Below are 18580 nucleotides of genomic sequence, written 5' to 3'. Positions count from 1 at the left end.
CAGATGGTTGTGAGCCACCATGTGGTTGCCGGGAATTGAACTCAGGACCTTTGGAAGAGCAGGCAATGCTCTTAACCACTGAGCCATCTCTCCAGAGCCCTAAGAACGTTTTCAAATGTGCTATACTTTTTAGTCAGGCAGTGGTGGTGCACACCTTTAATACCAGCACTTGGGAGGCAAAAGCAGACAGATCTGTGTGAGTTTGAGGCTAGCCTAGTCTATAGAGTGGGTTCTAGGACAGCCAGAACTGTTTCACGGAGAAACCCTGTCTCGATAAACCAACCAACCAACAAACAAAACAGCCAACATACTTTTAGAGGGTTTTCGTGTCTGGACCTGGCTTTACTAAGTGTCTGCAGTGTCCTCTGATCCTGTGAGGGAAAGCCTAAACTAGCATGTCAGTTGCCATGTGTGCCTCAGTGTAGGGCATGGTGCCAGTGCATGACGCTGGCTGGTTCAAGCCTGCAGGCAGCGTCCAGGAGCTGCGTCTCTGTACACTGAGCGTCAGCCTACCTGAAAGACTGCATGACTAGGAATCCATGTCTGTTCCTTGCTCAGAACTTTCCTTAGCTTTGTTTGGATATTTGAGCCTCCACGCTGGATGCCATATGTAGTCTGATTTTTCTTTGGGCCACTAGCTCACAAATACCGATATGGAGACCTAGTCTGAATTATGAAAGCTCGGCCTTAGCTTAGGTTTGTTTTAAACTAGCTCTTACAACTTAAATTAACCTGCTTTTATTAAGCTATACTTTACCATGCGAATTTTTACTTTTCTTTCCTTCTGTATGTCCAGCTTCCTTCAAGTTTTGTTGATGTCTCCTGCATGCCTAGGTTCTTCCTCCTCTTCCTTTCTCTTCAGAAATCCTGTCTACACCTCCTGCCTAGTTATTGACCGTTCTGTTTTTTATTACACCAATCCCAGCAAATACACGTTCACATGATGTCCAAATATCACACCAGTCCATCAGTGGACCCATTTTCTCCTCTGATGCTTGCTGTGGGATGTCTGTACACTCTGTGAAGATGAGTTGCTGGGATGGGTGTAACAAAGCTGAGTGGGCAACAGCTAGGCGGGAGGTATAGGCGGGACTTCCAGGGACAGCGGGGACTCTGGGAAGAAGAAAAGCGGAGATGGCAGGCGATCCAGGGCAAGCAGGATGTGCAGAAGGAGAGGTAATAGCTACAAGCCATGTGGCAGAACATAGAGTAATAGAAATGGATTGATTTGTTATAAGAGCTCGTTAGAAACAAGTCTAAGCTATAGGCTAAGCTCTCATAACTGATAAGAAGTCTCCATGTCATTATTTGGGAGCTGGTGGGACAAAGAAAGGCTTGCTACAGGTACTCTCTGAGCCTGCCCTAGGTCAGAACTGCATCAGCTCAGGTTCTTCTTGTCAACTTCTTTTTCGTTTTGAAGACAAGGTTGCTCTGGGTGTCCTCAGATGTCCTCGAACTCACTCTGTAGACTAGACTAGCCTGGAGCTCAGAGATCTGCCCCGAGTGCTGGGATTAAAGGTGTGTGCCACCACTGACCCGCTCCTCATGTCACTTTCTAACTCCTCCTGAGACCGAAACAGGGGACCTGTCACCTCCAGTCCTCAAGGTCCCCACCACACAGTAGGTACTCAGTCACTATGCCTCTGCCCAATACATCACTGGCTGTGGAGCAGGGGCTGTTTCTGCTGTGAGGCTGGAGTTCTTCACATCCCTCACTGAGTTTGCCCAGAGCAAGGTATGGTGGCCTCCTTATCCAGAGCCTCGCCCCTCTCTCTTCCTGTGGAGAGTTACCTTATTTCTGCCCATCCCTTTCCACCAGGATAGAAAAGGGGGGGGGGGCCTAGGCCAGGCTCCAGGCAGGGAGTCTTGGCCAGGGTTCCCAGCTGGCATGCCAGGCAGCCTATGTGCTGTGGCTGTCTGCCTAGCACCTGCGTATGCCAAAGAGAGGGAAGTAGTGGCCCCTCCAGCCTCCCAGAAGCCAGCAGGCGGCAAAATGGAGGGAGAAGCAGAGGGGATGTTTGGGCACAGGGCAGACTCTGTGTGCCAGCTGGGAGGCCAGAGCCCTGGGGTGTCTGGCACACTGAGTTGCTCATTCCTTTCCAAACTCAGCTTCCTGGACAGCACTGTGGGCTCCTTTGTGCATCGATGAGAAGCAAGGCCTGGGGCCCCAGATGCCCGTGCGCAGGAGCACTGGTGGCAAGCCAAAAAAGACAATGAAGAACTAGACTACGTATACCAGCTCAGGTCAGGCCGCGGCTGCCAGTGCCAGATAGGGCGGTAGGGCTTTGATGGGGTCCAAGAGAAAAAGGAACACCAATACCCCCGCCACCCTTTCTGACCCCACTTCCAGCGGCCAATGTCCTGCTCAGGGGCCTCAAGGCATAGAACACACAGGAGGTAAAATTTCAGAGATGTCTGGGGGTAGGGTAAAAATAACCTGTTTTTGGAGTATCAATCACTTTACTTCCTTTCTCTGAGCCTCAGTTTCCCCACATCCAAGAAGGAGGCAGCCACCCTGGGCCCAGACAGATCAACCAACCGGAAATTGGGCTCCACACAGGGTTCTCAGCATCAGAACACCAGATCTGGGCTAGCAACTGATACACAGTCTGCCATGGGCTCCAGAGACACCCACAGGGGAGACTGTCATTGTCCCATGATTCAGATGAGGAATGGCTGTCAAAGGAGTTAAATCTCTCCCACTGCAAGTCCTCAGCTGGCAAGGACCAGGGTCAGGGCCTGAATGGTGGCTCAGGCTGCTCAGATCAGATGACCAGGAATGTCTTGTTGCCTTGGCTCCTCCCTTCCCTCAGCCCCTCCATGGACTTGCCTATTGTGTCAATCAAGGAATTCAGGGTTAGAAGGGACCAGAAATGCTAGACACCTAAATCAGTCTCCACCCTACCCCACCATTGCTCTGGTTACATTGTTTCTGAATAGATGCCCTCGGTCTCCTCTTGGGATGGGGTGCAAACGCCCTTGTGGGATACTCATTCCATCTTTGGGCAGCTGCAGTTGCTAGGGAGTGCTTCCCTATATAGTGCTGGAACCTCCTTTCCTGTGACTTTTGCCTGTCAGCCCCCAATACTCCCTTGTTCTGGCTAGGCCATTTCCTCCTAACCACAGCAGATATTCCAATATGTGAAGGCATCAGTCATGGTCCCCCTCCCAAGGCCATTAATTCCGGAGTGATCTCTGTAAATCTAAGTCCCTCCCCCCAAATCTAGCCTACACCCTTTATTGGTATACCCCCTCTCTGGGATTCATGCCAATGGCCACTTCTGCAAGGGTACCTTTCTGGAACACAGTGTTCCTGGGCATCAGGGCAGCCTTCCCTCTGCCTGCGGATTTCCTAACTCAGCTGTGGGCCCCAGATTCCAGGAGGGCAGAAAAGAGGGGAAAAAATGGAATTGCCATCTCGGTGATGGGAAGATGACAAGGGCTTTGGCCAGAGGGCCAGAGGGCAGGTAGGACATAGTTGTAAATGCCTTGATGCCTGTGGGAACCCACAGAAATGGATCTGTTCCACCGAGGTCAGCGTGTTCAGGCCTATTCTGCTCCTTCAGACATATGTATATATATATATGTGTGTGTGTGTGTGTGTGTGTGTGTGTGTGTGTGTGTATACATATATGGTTTGACTTAAAGTGTGGCTACTAATGAAGTTATTTTGACCTAGGATGTGGTTACTTGGTTTAGGTATTGAGGCGGCCCACAGAAGTGGATCTATTCCACCTTTACCAAAAGTCAGAGAGTTTAGACACATTCCTGCTCCTTCAAGTAGGTGACAGGAGGTTTGGCCCGAGGAGTGGCTGCCTACAGGATACTTGACCTAAAGTGTAGTCACTGCACGTTCTGGCTAAACACACAGAATACTTAACTCAGGGTATGCTTCAGGGATTGAAGAGGTAATTGCTCTGTTTATTCTTTGTATCATCTTAAAGCAGTCTTTTGCCTCTCCCCTTTTTGGATTGGGGCGTACAAGCTTTTGGAAAACAAATGTGGGCAAATTCGTGTTCACTGGATTGCCCTCCCTGTTCTATTCCGTGTCTCTGTCTTTTTCTTTTGTATCTCTGTGTTGTCTGCCTGGCATTTCTAATCCACATGCCCCTACCCTGGAACGTGTGAAACCTGTTGAGGCTGGACCTTGACAGATGCCCCTCAACGTGGGCCCCCAACAATGTCCTGCTTACTCCAGAGATATGAGTTTGGTGACTCTGCCAGGTCAGGTATTCCAGCTTCTTAGCATCCTGGCCTCTGTAGCTGTCCCCACCATTTTACATGTATTTACTTATTTGTGTGTTTACAGGTGTGCACATATGATCATTCCATGACACGTATGTGGAGGTCAGAAGACAAATTGTGGGAGTTAGGTCTCTCTTTCCACCATGTTGGTGGGTTCTGAGGATCAACTCAGGATTGGTGGTAAATACCCTTACCTGATGTGGAGTTTGAATAAAAATTACCTCTATATCTGTCAATGGTGGCACACGCCTTTAATTCCAGCACTCAGGAGGCAGAAGCAGGCAGATCTCTGTGAGTTTGAGACCAGCCTGGTCTACAGAGAAAATTCCAGGACAGACTTCAAAGCTACACAGAGAAACCCTGTCTTGAAAAAAAAAAGCCCCCCCCCATAGATTCATAGGGAGTGGCATTATTGGAAGTGTGGCCTTTTTGGAGTAGATGTGGCCTTGTTGGAGGAAGTCACGGGGTGGGCTTTGAGGTTTCACAAGCTCAAGTCAGGCTGAGTGTCGCTCTCTCTCTCTTCCTGCTGCCTGCTGATCCAGATGTAGAACCCTCAGCTACTTCTCCAGCACCATGTCTGCCATGCTTCCCCTTAAGATGACAATGGACTAAACTTCTGAACTCTAAGCCAACCCTGATGAAATGTTTTCCTTTAAAAAGAGTTGCCATGGTCATGGTGTCTCTTCACAGCAATAGAACGCTGATTAAGACACCTGATAAGCATCTTACCAGACCCTACCAGCTGTCTTGGCGTCCCCAGTGCCAGGGATCCATTTCTGGCATACACCTTAGTAAGCTGTTTCATTTGGATCCAGTTCCCTCCCAGTGCACCTGCAGCCTGTCTGGCGTGTGGCCCAGGTCACCAGGTCTCTTCTGAGCTCCTCAGAGCAGGAGCCCCATCTCCCAGCGTCCTCTCCCTTAAAGCTCGCTGGAGGTTCCTTTTTTCCTCAGTTTCCCATGCCATCTCTTGAAACAGTACTAGGCAGCTGGCAGTGGGTGGTGTCGGATGTGGTGCAAGATGATTCAGATGGTGAAGAAGGCATGGTGGGGTCTTCCAGGATAACACCACAGAGGGCGATAAGCAATATTATGGGATGAACGAGAACCCTAAGAGAAGGTGGGCCTACCTAGATCACTGAGTAGGCTGGGTACAAGGCTGAGACCCTGCCACAGACTAAGCAAGACACTGGGTTCCAACTGGCAAGAAATGCCTGGGGGCCCCAAGCTGATGACTAAGAACACAATGTTGGCTTCTGGGCACCCGACCCTTGTTGAGCCTGCCTCGCACTGAGTTGGGTGGGCAACCTCCTTCTTCCTGTCTTTCCTTCCTTGGAGTCTAGAGGCACAAACTTCTTTGGTGAAGAGCTGGAAGGGGGCTATGAAATGACCTCATAGACAGCCTCTTGGCATACCCCAGTCCTGTCTGAGAGGTTATTTTAGAGGCCTTCACATGGATGAAGGGGGGCAAGGCTGGGGTCCAAATGGCCTGGCACAGAGTGGGCCAGTATGGTACCCTCCCCTCTACTCTTCCAGACCTTCTGTGGCTCTGACCCAGAGCAGATGACATTGGAGGGTCCTTGGGTTGGAGGAGGGAGACAAGGCCCTGCCTGGGTCTGACCCCCACTCCCCACACAGCTGAGCAAGCAGCCTGTGGGATTGCTGAGGCAGCACCATTCCAGGCTCCTGCTTGCCTTGGGGAATTCCTAAGGAGGGGCAGGAGGCAGATGGGTTCTCATGTGCCAGGCATTGGGAGCCCCTCCATTCTCAGAAGGGCAGCAGGGGGACTGTATATCTGCCCAGGATGACAACAGAGCAGGTGAGGAGGCTGAAGAATTGGAACTCGGCGAGAGGTCCAGCTCCCAGGATCCCGTTTGTACCTCAGATAACCCAAGCAATACCCTCCCATTTCAATCCTTGCCAGGAGAGATTTGGCACCCTAAGGGGTCTAAAATGCCGACCAGGAGTCAGAGTCTCACTTTTAAAAGGAATCAGAAGGCCAAGTGTGTGCTGAATCTTGAACGTGGGGGGCTCAGGAATGGTGGCTCACTAAGTTTGAGGTCAGCCTGGAATACACAGTGACTGCTACGCCAGCCAAGGGTACCGAGCAAGACTTGGACTCCAGACCCAGGCAGCGCCGGGTAGCTACCCGGAGAGAGCTTCAGGCCACCTCCACTCTCCCTGTTCAACTCCCCACTGCGGTAATGACCTTGACCTTGAATTAACCTCACGTACTGAGGGGTCGTCCAGGTGGACTGAGGTGGAAGAGGGTCGTGGGAAGAGCTGTGCCAGAGTTCATGACCCCAGGGAGCCCCAAGACACCACCCATTTCTGCTTCGCACACCCCTCCTGGTTACAGGACCAGGGTGGTAACAAACACCAGGGTGGACGGGGTAAAAAAAGAGGGAGTCTTGGCCTGAAGTCTAGGGACGGATAAGGGCTCCCTCCTACAGCCCCTTCTCTTCCCATTCTGGAGCTGCTCGGGCACCTTCCCACAGAACTTCCTGAGCACCTAGAAGTTGGGGAGGGGGGTAGACACGTTAGGGTTGGGAGGCGGAATGTGGCCTCCCCCAACCCTTTCAGTTCCTGCAGTCTGGGCTCCGCCTGCCTTCACAGGAGAATAATTTATTCATTGTGACTCCCACAAGAGTAACAATCATACATAATTAGGGTTAATTATGACATTCATTAATTACGATGACTTCTTTTGATTCTGCCCTCTCTCCTCCCCTCTCCAGGCTCTCCGAGTGGGGGGTGGGGCCGCCTCTGGCTCTGGAGCCGCAACGCTCCGGGTCCCCGCCCGCCACCGACGGCCGAGCTGCCGCAGCCCCCAGCACCGACTCTAACGCTGCGCACCCGGGGCCGCGGCCTCCGGGGCTCCCAGGCTAACCCGTCCGCGAGGTAGATGCCAGACTGCTGTGGGTCAGAGAGGGACACCGGAGACACACGGAGAAGCACGTAGGGAAGCGGAGAGACGCACGCCCAGAGAGAGGAGACGGTTGTGGAAACGGATTCAGAGAGACCGGAGAGAGAGGAACCGGGGAGCCGCAGACACCGATCTGGCGGCCACAGGAGGGGTGCGCCTCGCACGCACACACGCGCGCGTACACCGGCCCCCACCCGCTACACACGGCCACACACGCCCGGCGCCTCCGCTGCGCCGATTCCCTCCAACAAAGCCGAGTTACAACCGCCCAGGAGGGAGCCAGAGCGCGTCGGCGCGCCTCGCGCGTACCGGAGGGTCGTGGTCTTGTGATCAGCTCCTTGGGTCCCCTCATCGCGAACCCTCTCCTCCCTCCCGGGTATGGCGCGCAGCCTTAGGAATCACGCGGGCCGCATTTAGCTTCCGTGACCCCAAGGGGACCCGCCACTGTGACCAGAGCTCCGAGCCAGAGATTCCCCGGGCGGGGCCAGGCCTCTCGCCCCCCGACTTACCTTGGTTTCTTGGAGGGTGGAGACGGTCCCTGGGAGAGTATGGGTGGCCGTGTCATCAGGTTCATTCTCCTTCTCACTCATTTCGGTCATGGTTGGATATAAAGGAAAAGAGGGTGCGGAGATCCGACGGCAGACCCGCCAGGGGCAGGCTGTGGGTGGCGGGCGTCACTTTGGGAATCTCAAGCCTTTTTCCAGTGGCTGCTCTCCAGTGACCCTCAGGGGGAACCTTCCCTGGCAAAGCAGCCCCCTAACCCCAGGCACCAGAGGAGAAAGTTGTCCAGGTGGCGGGTTGAAAAGGAGGCAATTACCACGAGCCGCGGGAGCGGGGCGACCCGGGGTTTGAGGACCAAGGGTCTGCAGAGGATGCTGCGCTCTGCGAGAGGAGGAGGGAAGTGGGGATGCGCGGATGAGCAGAGCGAGGGAGCGACGGAGCTGTCCGAGTCCGGCCGGCTCCGCCGTCCTCTGCGCCCGCCCCCCATCTCCCTCCCCTTCCCCCCGCCAGCCCCAGCCTTGCACCCGGCGGCCCCTCCGCCCAGTCCTAGCCTCCCAACTTTGATTTAGGAGGTCGCCTGGTCCCTCCCCCTTTCCTCCGCCGCGCCCCCGCGCAGCTATGCAAATCAAGGTTTTCAGCTATTGGCTGCGGAGGTGGCTAGAAGGAACAGCTGGGTGGAGTCTTGGGGGGCTCGACCAGATGGGGTGGGGTTTGGAGGATAAATAAGTGGTGGGGTGGGGTAGCTTGACACTGAAAAACCCGAAATGGAAGGGGGTTGCGGGACAAAACTGAAGAAGGGCTGGGTCGAGCATGGTAGCGTCTGGAAATACGAATAATTCGGGGCTGCAGTATAGAAGCCGAGAGGGAAAAGTTACAGCGTTCTGATAGTGCAGATAAGAAGATGCTGCATCTTGGCAGAGTAAAAGACAGGACCCGTTCACCCACTGACCCTTTCACCCGTTCACCGTTTCTGCTCAGGAAGGGAGTTCACTAAATGTTAACAGCACTACTAGACTTTTAGGCGTTTCCTAAAGTGAGAACAGGCTGTTGTTTGGTGTGTGTATACGATCCGCACGCGTGTACATCTGAGTGTGTGTGTGTGTGTGTGTGTGTGTGTGTGTGTGTGTGTGTGTGTGTAGAACATGAGTGGCACATGTGTGAGTGTAGTTGCCGGAGGTTAATTTTGGGTGTCACTCCTCAGAAGCCTTCCACCATAAAGTGGGAGTCGGGTCTCTCACTGTGAGCTAATTTGACTGGACTGACCCTGGAGTCCCAGAAACCCCCTCTCTCTACTTTCCTAACGAGGTGAATTTGGCCGTTTTTAACAGATGCTGGGGATAAAGTCAGGATCATGAATGACAGGTACTTTACCCTCTGAACTATCTCAGCAACCCCTGGTTTTTTTTTTGTTTTTTTTTTTTTTTTGTTATTTTTGGGGGAGGATCTTTCTATGTAGCCCAGGCTGGCCTGGAATTTACTATGTAGCCTAGGCTGGCCTCAAACTCTTCATTTTCCAGCCTCAACTTCCCTAATGTTGGGATCACAGACTGAAGACAACTTTGTTAAAAAGAAATTATTTCATGTACTTCGGTATTTTGCCTGCATGTACGTCTGTGAGGGTGTTGGATTTCCTGGAACTGGAGTTAGAGACAGTTGTGAGCTGCCCTGTGGATGCTGGGAATTGAACCTAAGTCCTTTAAGCAGTCAGTGCTCTTTACCCATGAGCCTCCTCTCCAGCCCCCATCCCCAGGTCAAAACTCAAGCCAATCCAGGTGCATGCCTATAGCATCAGCAATTAGGAGCCAGAGGAAGGCATGTCTCTGTGAGTTGAAGTCCAGTTTCATCCACATAGTAAGTTCAGACCAGCCAGGTCTTACGTAGTGGGACTCTGTCTCAAAAGGAAATAATAATTAAACCAAAAGAAAAAAACCCAAAGCTGACAGTTCTTCCCTGTAGATGGAAAGTAAGTCAGGCAACTATGATCCTTTCTAGTCTTTCTGTCTAGAGCAAAAGGGGTGGGCTTCACCCTCATTCAGGAAGTCCCCAAGTCGCAGGAAAATAGGCCCCTCTTAAAATCCTGAACCAACTGAGTTTGGTCAAGTATAGGGACTGACTGGTGTTCTCTCCCACCCAGTCTGAAGGTGCTTCTCTAATGTGTGGCCATAAACTGGGGCTGATTTCCCAAGCCTTCCAGCACCTCCTTTCCAGCAGCCTTCTGGCCCTGAGTCTAACTTCATCTCACAATGTATGGATGGAGAGACTTCTGGGTGCATGCATGCCCCTTCCTCTGCTGCTGGCGGTGGCACTCGGGGACCCAGGTGATGACAGCATCCAGCTTCACGTGAGGCCTGAAGGGCAGAGTGGCTAGCCTCTCAAGGATGAGATCACCCTTGGAGCGCTGCTCAGGTTATTGTGTCCAGGAATAGAGATCTGTTTGCCAGTGGCAGAAATAGGACAAGGGCAGGTGTGTGGGTTCACTGTTGTGGGGGCTTGCTCCCCTTCCCCTCCAGCGAGACTGCAGCTGCAGGATTCCTCTGGCTCCGGACTCTCCTGAAAGGAGCCGAGGTGGATACTGAGTTCAGCTCTCAAACCTTTCTCCACAAAGGGACACTCCATGTCAGCCCCTGAGGACCTTCTGGTCGCTCGGAGGATTGTAACCCCATTGTCCGTTCAAGTTCCCTTCCCTAGGTAGTTTAGATTTTGGATGCTCATCACACTCTGAGAGTCATCAGGCATAGTGTAATCCCAGGTATTCAGGATGCTGAGGAAAAAAGATCACAAATTCAAAGCCTGCCTGCATTAAAGAAAGATTAATTAACCTCCTTAGCAAGTTATTGAGACACTATTTTTGTTTGGTTTTGGTTTTTTGAGACAGGGTTTCTCGTGTAACAGCCTTGGCTATCCTGGAACTGACTTTGTAGACCAGGCTGGCCTGGAATTTACAGAGATCCGCCTGCCTCTGCCTCCCTTGTGCTGGGATTAAAGGCGTGCGCCACCACCGGCCAAGACATTATTCCTTAATGAGAATTGGAAACTAGGGAAGGACTGCGGTTTGGTAGTAGAGAACTTGCCTAATATACACAAAGCCCGGAGTTCATTTCCCATTTCCCAGCATTGCAAAATATGAACATGCTTCCTGTTGGGTCTTTCTGTGTAATCCTGGTCAACCTGGAACTCAATATGTAGACCAGGCTGGCCTCGAACTCACATCTACCTGCCTCAGCCTCCTGAGTACACACTACCAGCCCTGCTTTAATTTTTTAATTTTATATGTATGAATATTTGGCTCCATGTATGTATGTATGTATGTGTACCATGTGCATGCCTGGTGTCTTGGAAGCCTGAAGCTGGGAATGGAACCTGGTGCTCTGCAAGAATAGCCAGTTCTTTAACTACTGAGCTGTCTCTTCTGGCCCTTAAAAAAAGCTTTTTGTTTTATTCTGTGTATATGGATGTTTTGCCTGCATCTATGCCTATGTACCATGTATGTGTATGGTGCCTGTGGAGGCCAGAAGAGGGCATTGGACCCCTTGAAGCTGGAGTTACAGACAGTTGTGAGCTACCATGTGGGTGCTGGAAACCAAACCTGGGTCCTCTGGAACGCAGCCAGTGCTCTTAACCACGGAGCCATCATCTCCCCATTACCAGATTGGTCTATAGAGTCTATCAGTCAACAACTAATATGAAGGCTGTGGGTATGTAACTAAGTCACCTGTGAGATGGTAACTGTGGGGCTGGAGTGTCAGCATGTAAAATGCCACTATCACATAAACAGGGAGTGTTGGCACATGCCTATAATGCCACCCATGAAGAGGTATGTACAAGATAAGTGGGAGTTCAAAGTCACCCCCCTTACATATTGAGTCCGTCCTGTGCCACTTAAGACTGACTGACAGTGGGAGAGGTGGGATGGGGGAGGGAGACCCATAAGATAAAGGCACTTGCTTCCAAGTCTGATGACTTGAATTAGATCCTCGGGTCCCACATGGTGGAAGGAGAGAATGGACTCCTTAAAATTGAACTCAAGCTGAGTTGTGGTGGTGCACACCTTTAATCCCAGGACTGGAGAGGCAGAGGCAGGTGGATCTTTTAATTCAAGACCAGTCTGGTCTACAGAGTGAGTTCCAGGACAGCCAGGGCTACACAGAGAAACCCTGTCTCAGGCTGGGGGGTGGGGGGAGAAAAGAAAAGAAAAGAGAAGAAGAAAAACAAAAATTACCTCTGACCCTCTGACCTCCACATACATGCCAGGGCACACATGTGCAAACACACATACACACACACACATAAATAAGTGTAATAACGATGACGAATGGTGATTACGTCACTGTCTGCCACTCTAAATTGCTGTTGGAGAAGGTACGAGTGACCAGAATATCACTTAGAATAGGCAAGTCCAGCTGACTTTTTCCCTTTCTCTCCTTTCTTTTGGGAGAGCTGTGCTTTTCCAGTACTTTACCCAAGGGAGAAGGAGGAATGCCTTGGCCATTTGAAGCCTGGCATCTAGTTTACGGAGTGACCAAGAAGTGACTATCCATAGGCAGAGCTTCTGACTAACCACAGGGAAGAATTCCCAGGGGAACAGGTGGTACCACTCATCAAGGAAAACCCAGGAGTCTGGAAGTCGGTAGACACCCCCCTCCAGGGAGTTTCTGGTCCAGGCATTTGTGGGGCCACGGTGGAGAAGGCAGGGGGCTGGATCCCATGACCTCTGGATGTCCTTCCTGGCTGCAGCTCTTGTATTTCAGAACAGTCTTTCATGAACTAAGTGTGAGTCATTGCTTCAGAGCTGACTACTCCCACTGCAGTGGCGCAGGGACACAGCCAAAGCAGCCAGGGCTGCTACTCAGGGAGGAGGACCACTGTCCCCGCTCAGATGTGGGGTAGGCAGAGCGAGAGCCAGGTGTCTGGAAGGGTAGCCAGCAGTTCCACACCGAAGGGCCCCCCTCAAGAGGGGAGAGGGGATTGGTGACGGCTTCTTAGGGGGCAGCAGAACTGTACAAGTGGCAGAAACACTCGGGACACCTGAGACGCGGGTGGCGGGGCCCAACCAGATCCCTGTAAGGATGCGACAACGTCCGGCCCCTCAAGGGCTCATTCTTATCCCTATCTGACCTTTGCTTCTGACCAGATAGAGCCTTAATTTGGGAGCAGCTTTGGTTTTCTTTTTAGAATGGCTGAAATGGATTTGATTAGGTTGGAATGACCGAGGGTGGTGGTCCACACAGGCAACCCCAGCACTCTGGAGGGGAAGCAGAGGTGGGAGGATTGCTCTAAGTTTGGGTCTAGCCTTGGTTACATGACTAATCTTAGTTGCCACATTGATACACCTCCACTGAGGAACTGCCTCCAATCGGATTGGCCTATGGGCATGTCTGCATAGCATTTTCGTGTTGATTGATGGAGCAGGGTCTAGCCCACTGTGGGCAGTGCCTCTCCTGGGCATAGGGTCCAGAGTTCTCTAAGGAAGCTAGCTGAGCAGGAGCTGGGAGGGACCAAACCAGCCAGCAATGCTTCTCCATGTTCTCTCCTTCAGTGCCTGCCTTGAGTTCCTTCCATGACGGATGGTAAAGGGTAAGGTGAAAGAAACCCTTTCCTCACTGAGTTCCTTCTGGTCGTGGTGTTAATCACAGCAACAAAAAGTGACTAAAAATGGCTATAGAGTGAGCTCCAGGGCAGCCCAGGCTACACAGTGAGATCTTGTCTCAAACTCCCCCTCACACACAAGAGAGATAAAATAGGGGGTGATAATGTTGTGTCTTGGCACACTCCTAAGAAATTTTGTTGTTTTGAGATAGGTTTTATTTTGTAGCCTGGGATAGCTCAAGTTAACATAGTCTAGTCAGGCTTCAACTCGTGATCATCCTCCTGCCTCATCCCCCCAGGTCCCGAGATTATAGATGTGTCCCATGACTGGCATGCACACACACACATACTCGAGTGCTCACGCGTCAGAACAAACACGGTGGTGGTTAGAAGAGAAAAAAAAATGTTGATTCTCTCATTTTGTGCCTTCTACCTCATGGACTCAGGGATCGAACTCTGGTCTTCAGGCTTGGCAGATACTGCCATTACCCACTGGCCCTCTCCCCACATCTTGTTGGGATGAATGAAAAGCTGGCTAAGGTAAGACCATGATTAGAGGGGGTCATCAGTGTCCTCGGGGACCCTTAGCCGTGAACGGAGTTCTAGGGTGTCAACCCGGTTGAAGCTGGGTAAGGTTTTGAACTAGTAAACATTGTCTGGGAGAAAGAACACAAAACAGAGAGCAGGGGCTGGAGAGATGGCTCAGAGGTTAAGAGCATTGCCTGCTCTTCCAAAGGTCCCGAGTTCAATTCCCAGAACCACATGGTGGCTCACAACCATCTGTATTGGGGTCTGGTGCCCTCTTCTGGCCTGCAGGCATAAACACAGACAGAATATTGTATACATAATAAATTAATAAATATTTTAAAAAAAAAACCAGAGAGCAGATGGTCTGCCTGCTTCAGGGAGCCCAGAACATCCCACCTGCTTCCCAGAGACGCTGAGATCCTTGAAAGACTGAGACTCACTGGGTAAGAGCCAAGCATGGTGGCACACGCCTTTAATCCCAGCATTTGGTTTGTTTGGTTTTTTTTTTTGGTTTTTTTTTTTTTAGGTTTTTTTTTTTTTTGAGACAGGGTTTCTCTGTGGTTTTGGAGCCTGTCCTGGAACTAGCTCTTGTAGACCAGGCTGGTCTCGAACTCACAAAGATCCGCCTGCCTTTGCCTCCCGAGTGCTGGGATTAAAGGCGTGCGCCACCACCGCCCGGCTTAATCCCAGCATTTGGGAAGCAGAGAAAGGCAGATCTCTGTGAGTTCAAGACCAGCCTGGTCTACAAAGTGAGTTCCAGGCCAACCAGAGTTATACAGGGTGATTGTGCCTCAAAAATAAATAAATAAACCATTCTGGGGAAGATGATGTCTATGCCTCCACCCCCAGAGCTTGAGACGCCCTGATGTGAAGAACCACTTGATATAATTTATTCTTAAAAATGCCCCCCCCTCCAAGGGGCCTCTGAACCTTGTGGCCAAGGACAGTTCAAGTGACAAACAGGATCATCTGGTCTTTCCCTCCAGCTTTTGAATGGAGTGTCTAAGCCGGAGGAATCCATCCTGGCTGGGAGTAGAGTCTGAACTCCAGCTGGGGAGAACACAGTGTGCTCTGTAGATGCTACTGATCAAGGCTGGATGTCACCCCAACCTCTCCTACCTTCCCCAGCAGCTGGTCTGGGACCCCAGAGGCCGATGCCACTGTCATGAGCTAAGGCCCGTGGTAGGCAGCAGTAATTATGATTTTCTGGAAACACAGAAGGCTCTTACGCAAGTACCTGACACACTTCCCGGCTGTGGCATCTGGGACAGCCAGGCCCCCAGGGGCTGAAGGAGGGCCCCTGCCAGCCCCTGCTGCCACCAGCCTCTGGCACTCGGGATGCTGGCTCAGAACTTGCCTTCCTAGTGCCCGTGGCACTGTCCCTAACCCTGCGTAAGTGAGCTGTCTGTGGGCCCCATGTGCCCCAGGCATCCTGAAGGGAACGACATGCGCTCCAGACTGTGTCCTCCTCCCTGCTGCCCCCACACTCTCTAGAACCCCAGGAGACATGTTCTCTGTGAGGGACATGGAGGTGGGGACAGTTCCTTCTCAAGGAAGCAACCCCCTCTCTCCCAGAGACTCTCTTGTTTCTTTTTCTCCTGAGGCTGTTGCAGCTGTGCCCTTGCGTTGTGTGGGGTCCCAGCAGCCACCCTGGCCCTGTGCTGGAATGCTGCTCCTGGTGGTCATGCCTCTGAGTGTCTCGAACCACAGCCTTCTTTCTCCACTCCCCCCAACCCACCCACAAAGCGTCAGTTACCAAGGTAACAGCAATGCCATCAGCTTGGGGGTAGTGAGGGCAGAGGGTGTAGAGTCCTGTGCAAGGGGAGAGCTAGGGGTTAGAATTTGGGGTGATGAGCACTGTGAGTCCCCTAAGTCTTTGGGGATAATATCGTGCTGAAGCAGGGGTTGGCACAGACTGGGCCGGGAGCCCTTACTTCAAGTGGCCCAAGAGAAAGGAGGGCGATGTGTGGGCGCAAACAGGCTGTGTTAGAGGTGAGGGGGCCTCTAGCCAACTGTGGGGGAGAAGCGCCAGCCTCATGGCGCTGAGATGTTGAGACAGAGATGTGGCCTGCCTTCAACTCCTCCCTCAGGCTGCCGCCGCCGATGGAAAGGTTCCAGGCTTGGCTGGCAGAGTCTAGGCCCAGCTGCAGCATCTCAGTGCTGGGGCCAGTGGGGCTCACCCCACACCCAAGCAGTGCTGGCCATCTAAGCTAGGAGGTCCTACCTACCAAACTGAGAGGCAAGGGTAGTGGGTGATGAATTATATCATAGAGCAAGCGGTGTTGAGTGACTGGAGGCCACGGTGGGGTCTCGCCAGAGTGACGTGGGCAATCTTGTCACTAGCTTATGACCTTGGACAAGATGAACACCTATTTGACTGTCCTGCCTCACTGAGTGGTTGAAGATACAGGCTGGATTTGGGCTTCTCCCAAGATGGTCTAAGCTGACACTCTTGGGGTTCCCTGCTCCCTTTTCACCCTCCCCCCCCCCCATACATCCCCTTTCCACAGGCTGCCCTGGACACCCATCCTGAGGGAGTTCCCGGATAAGCAGCAGCCCACCCAATCACAAGGAGAATATGCAGATCTGGCTCCCGGTGTCACCCTCCTCCACCGAGGGCCACAGCAGCCAGCCACTACCCTGCAGTGCTCTGCTAGGGCTCTGCAGCCCAGGAGCAAAATGCAAATATTCAAATATTTTATCCCCAGCTTGCAGCTGGAGAGGCTGAAACTGGGCGGGTTCCGCAGAGGCTGCCATGGCTGAGTCTGAGGATTCCTTATGAATTTTGAATGAATGAGTGACTGAGGGAAGGGAGGGAGAGAGAGTGGGTGGGTGAAGGAGAAAGGAGTGAAGGGGTGAGGTAGGAGGGAGTGAAGGGGTGAGGAGGAAGGAGTGAATGAGTGAGAGAGGAGGGAGTGAAGGGGTGAGGGAGGAGGGAGTGTAGGGGTGAGGGAGGAGGGAGTGAAGGGGTGAGGGAGGAGGGAGTGAAGGGGTGAGGGAGGAGGGAGTGAAGGGGTGAGGGAGGAGGGAGTGTAGGGGTGAGGGAGGAGGGAGTGAAGGGGTGAGGGAGGAGGGAGTGTAGGGGTGAGGGAGGAGGGAGTGTAGGGGTGAGGAGGAGGGAGTGAAGGGGTGAGGGAGGAGGGAGTGAAGGGGTGTGGAGGGAGTGAAGGGGTGAGGGAGGAGGGAGTGAAGGGGTGAGGGAGGAGGGAGTGAAGGGGTGAGGGAGGAGGGAGTGAAGGGGGAAGGGAGGAGGGAGTGAAGGGGGGAGGAGGAGTGAGTGAGTGTCAGTGAGCCAGGGAGTACCTGTTTTTGTCCCTCTAGATCTTCAGGCTGGAGCATTGCCTGGGACTGGCTTTAAAGCCCCACTTGTGATTGTCTAGTCTAGCAGAGTTGGGCATAGGGAAGGGACTAGGAGCAGGGACTGTAGCTCAAATCTTCTTTCCTCCTAACTATATGACATAGAGCTATCTACTCTGGAGCCTCAGTTTCCCCATCTGTAGAATAGGGATTTAACTGAATAAGGAGAAAAAAACATCTGTCACTTGAGGCAAAATGTTTGGAAAGTACTTTGAAGTTCTATTGAGCAACCAAGGAAGACTTGCTTATTATTCAAATAGACCCGTTCAGGATGACTGCGGGAGAAATACACACAGACACATTCAAGGACAAGCTAGAGTGGAGGAGTGCAGCTCAAAGCCTATTTGCATAAAAGGACTACACACAGATGGGAGGCGGAGACTGGAGATCTCTGAGTTCAAGGCCAACCTGGTCTACACAGTGAGTTCCAGGACAGCCAGGGCTACATAGTGACATCCTATCCCAGAAAAATAAAACAAGAGATTACATGGAGGGTTCCCTAATGCCTTAGTGGTGGTGCAGAGATTCTCAACACCCTTTCTTGTAGGTGCAGCATGAGGCTCAGGAAGGCTAAGATACTTGCCCCTGGAGCTGTGCGTGAACCATAGTGTATCACAGGAAGGCTAAGATACTTGCCCCGGGAACTGTGCGTTAACCATAGTGTGTCATAGAGAGCACACTCAGCTCCACCAACATGCCCCTCCTCCCTCCCTTTCTATCTCATTCCCGTTTTCAAAAACCACGTATGGCGTATGCGAGTATACATGTTGATGTGTGCACAAGTATGTGGGGGGGCAGGGCATGCATGTGTGTGCAATTGGAGCCCAGAGGACATCCCGTCTCTTCAATTGCTTTCTACCTTGTTTTTTGGGGACGAGGTCTTTCCATGAACCCCGACCTCACCCATTAGTTGAAGAAGAGAGCTTCTGGAATCTGCCCTGCCGGCTCCTGTGGTCCCTGCTCCTACCGTACTGGGGATACACAGCAACACCGCGTCTGGTGCCGAGCATGTCACCTTGGGTCTTCATGCTTGCAGAGCGACACTTTGAGGTGACTCCCTGGCCCAGAGCGCACTTCTCTTGCTGGGCATGGTGGCACACACCTAGGAAGAACTTGGAAGGCAGAGGCAGAAGGATCTGGAGCTTGAGGCCACCCTATACTGCATAGTGAGTTTGAGGTCAGCCTGGGACACAAGAAACCTTAGCAAGATGGCTCAGTGGGTAAAGGCGTTTGCCTTCAAGTCTGAGGACCCGAGTTCAGTCCTTGGGACTCACGTGGTGGAAAGTGAGAGAAGCAGCAGCTTCTGAAGATTATCCTCTGCCCGCCACATTGCACATCAGCATATGTATGCCAGACACACACATTTTAGACAACAAAGGAGCCTGGGGGTGGGGGTGGCGCACGCCTTTAATCCCAGGAGGTAGAGGAGAGTGGATCTCT

The 18580-nt window shown here is 52.2% G+C and overlaps 1 protein-coding gene across 2 annotated transcripts in view; it reads right to left on the bottom strand.

Moving 5' to 3' along the window:
- Stac2 (SH3 and cysteine rich domain 2) overlaps positions 1-8140 on the bottom strand; it is a 19576-nt gene extending 11436 nt beyond the window's left edge. For both annotated transcript variants that reach the window (XM_026789901.1, XM_013354133.2), the window contains exon 1: positions 7678-8140. In XM_026789901.1, coding sequence (XP_026645702.1) covers positions 7678-7767 — 90 coding nt within the window. In that variant the 5' untranslated portion in view covers positions 7768-8140. The remainder of the gene's footprint in view (positions 1-7677) is intronic.
- Between the last annotated feature and the right edge of the window lie 10440 nt (positions 8141-18580).

Source organism: Microtus ochrogaster, unplaced genomic scaffold, assembly GCF_000317375.1.
Source record: "Microtus ochrogaster isolate Prairie Vole_2 unplaced genomic scaffold, MicOch1.0 UNK31, whole genome shotgun sequence".
NCBI classification, from domain to species: Eukaryota; Metazoa; Chordata; class Mammalia; order Rodentia; family Cricetidae; genus Microtus; species Microtus ochrogaster.
This window is presented reverse-complemented; position numbering and strand designations above follow the sequence as displayed.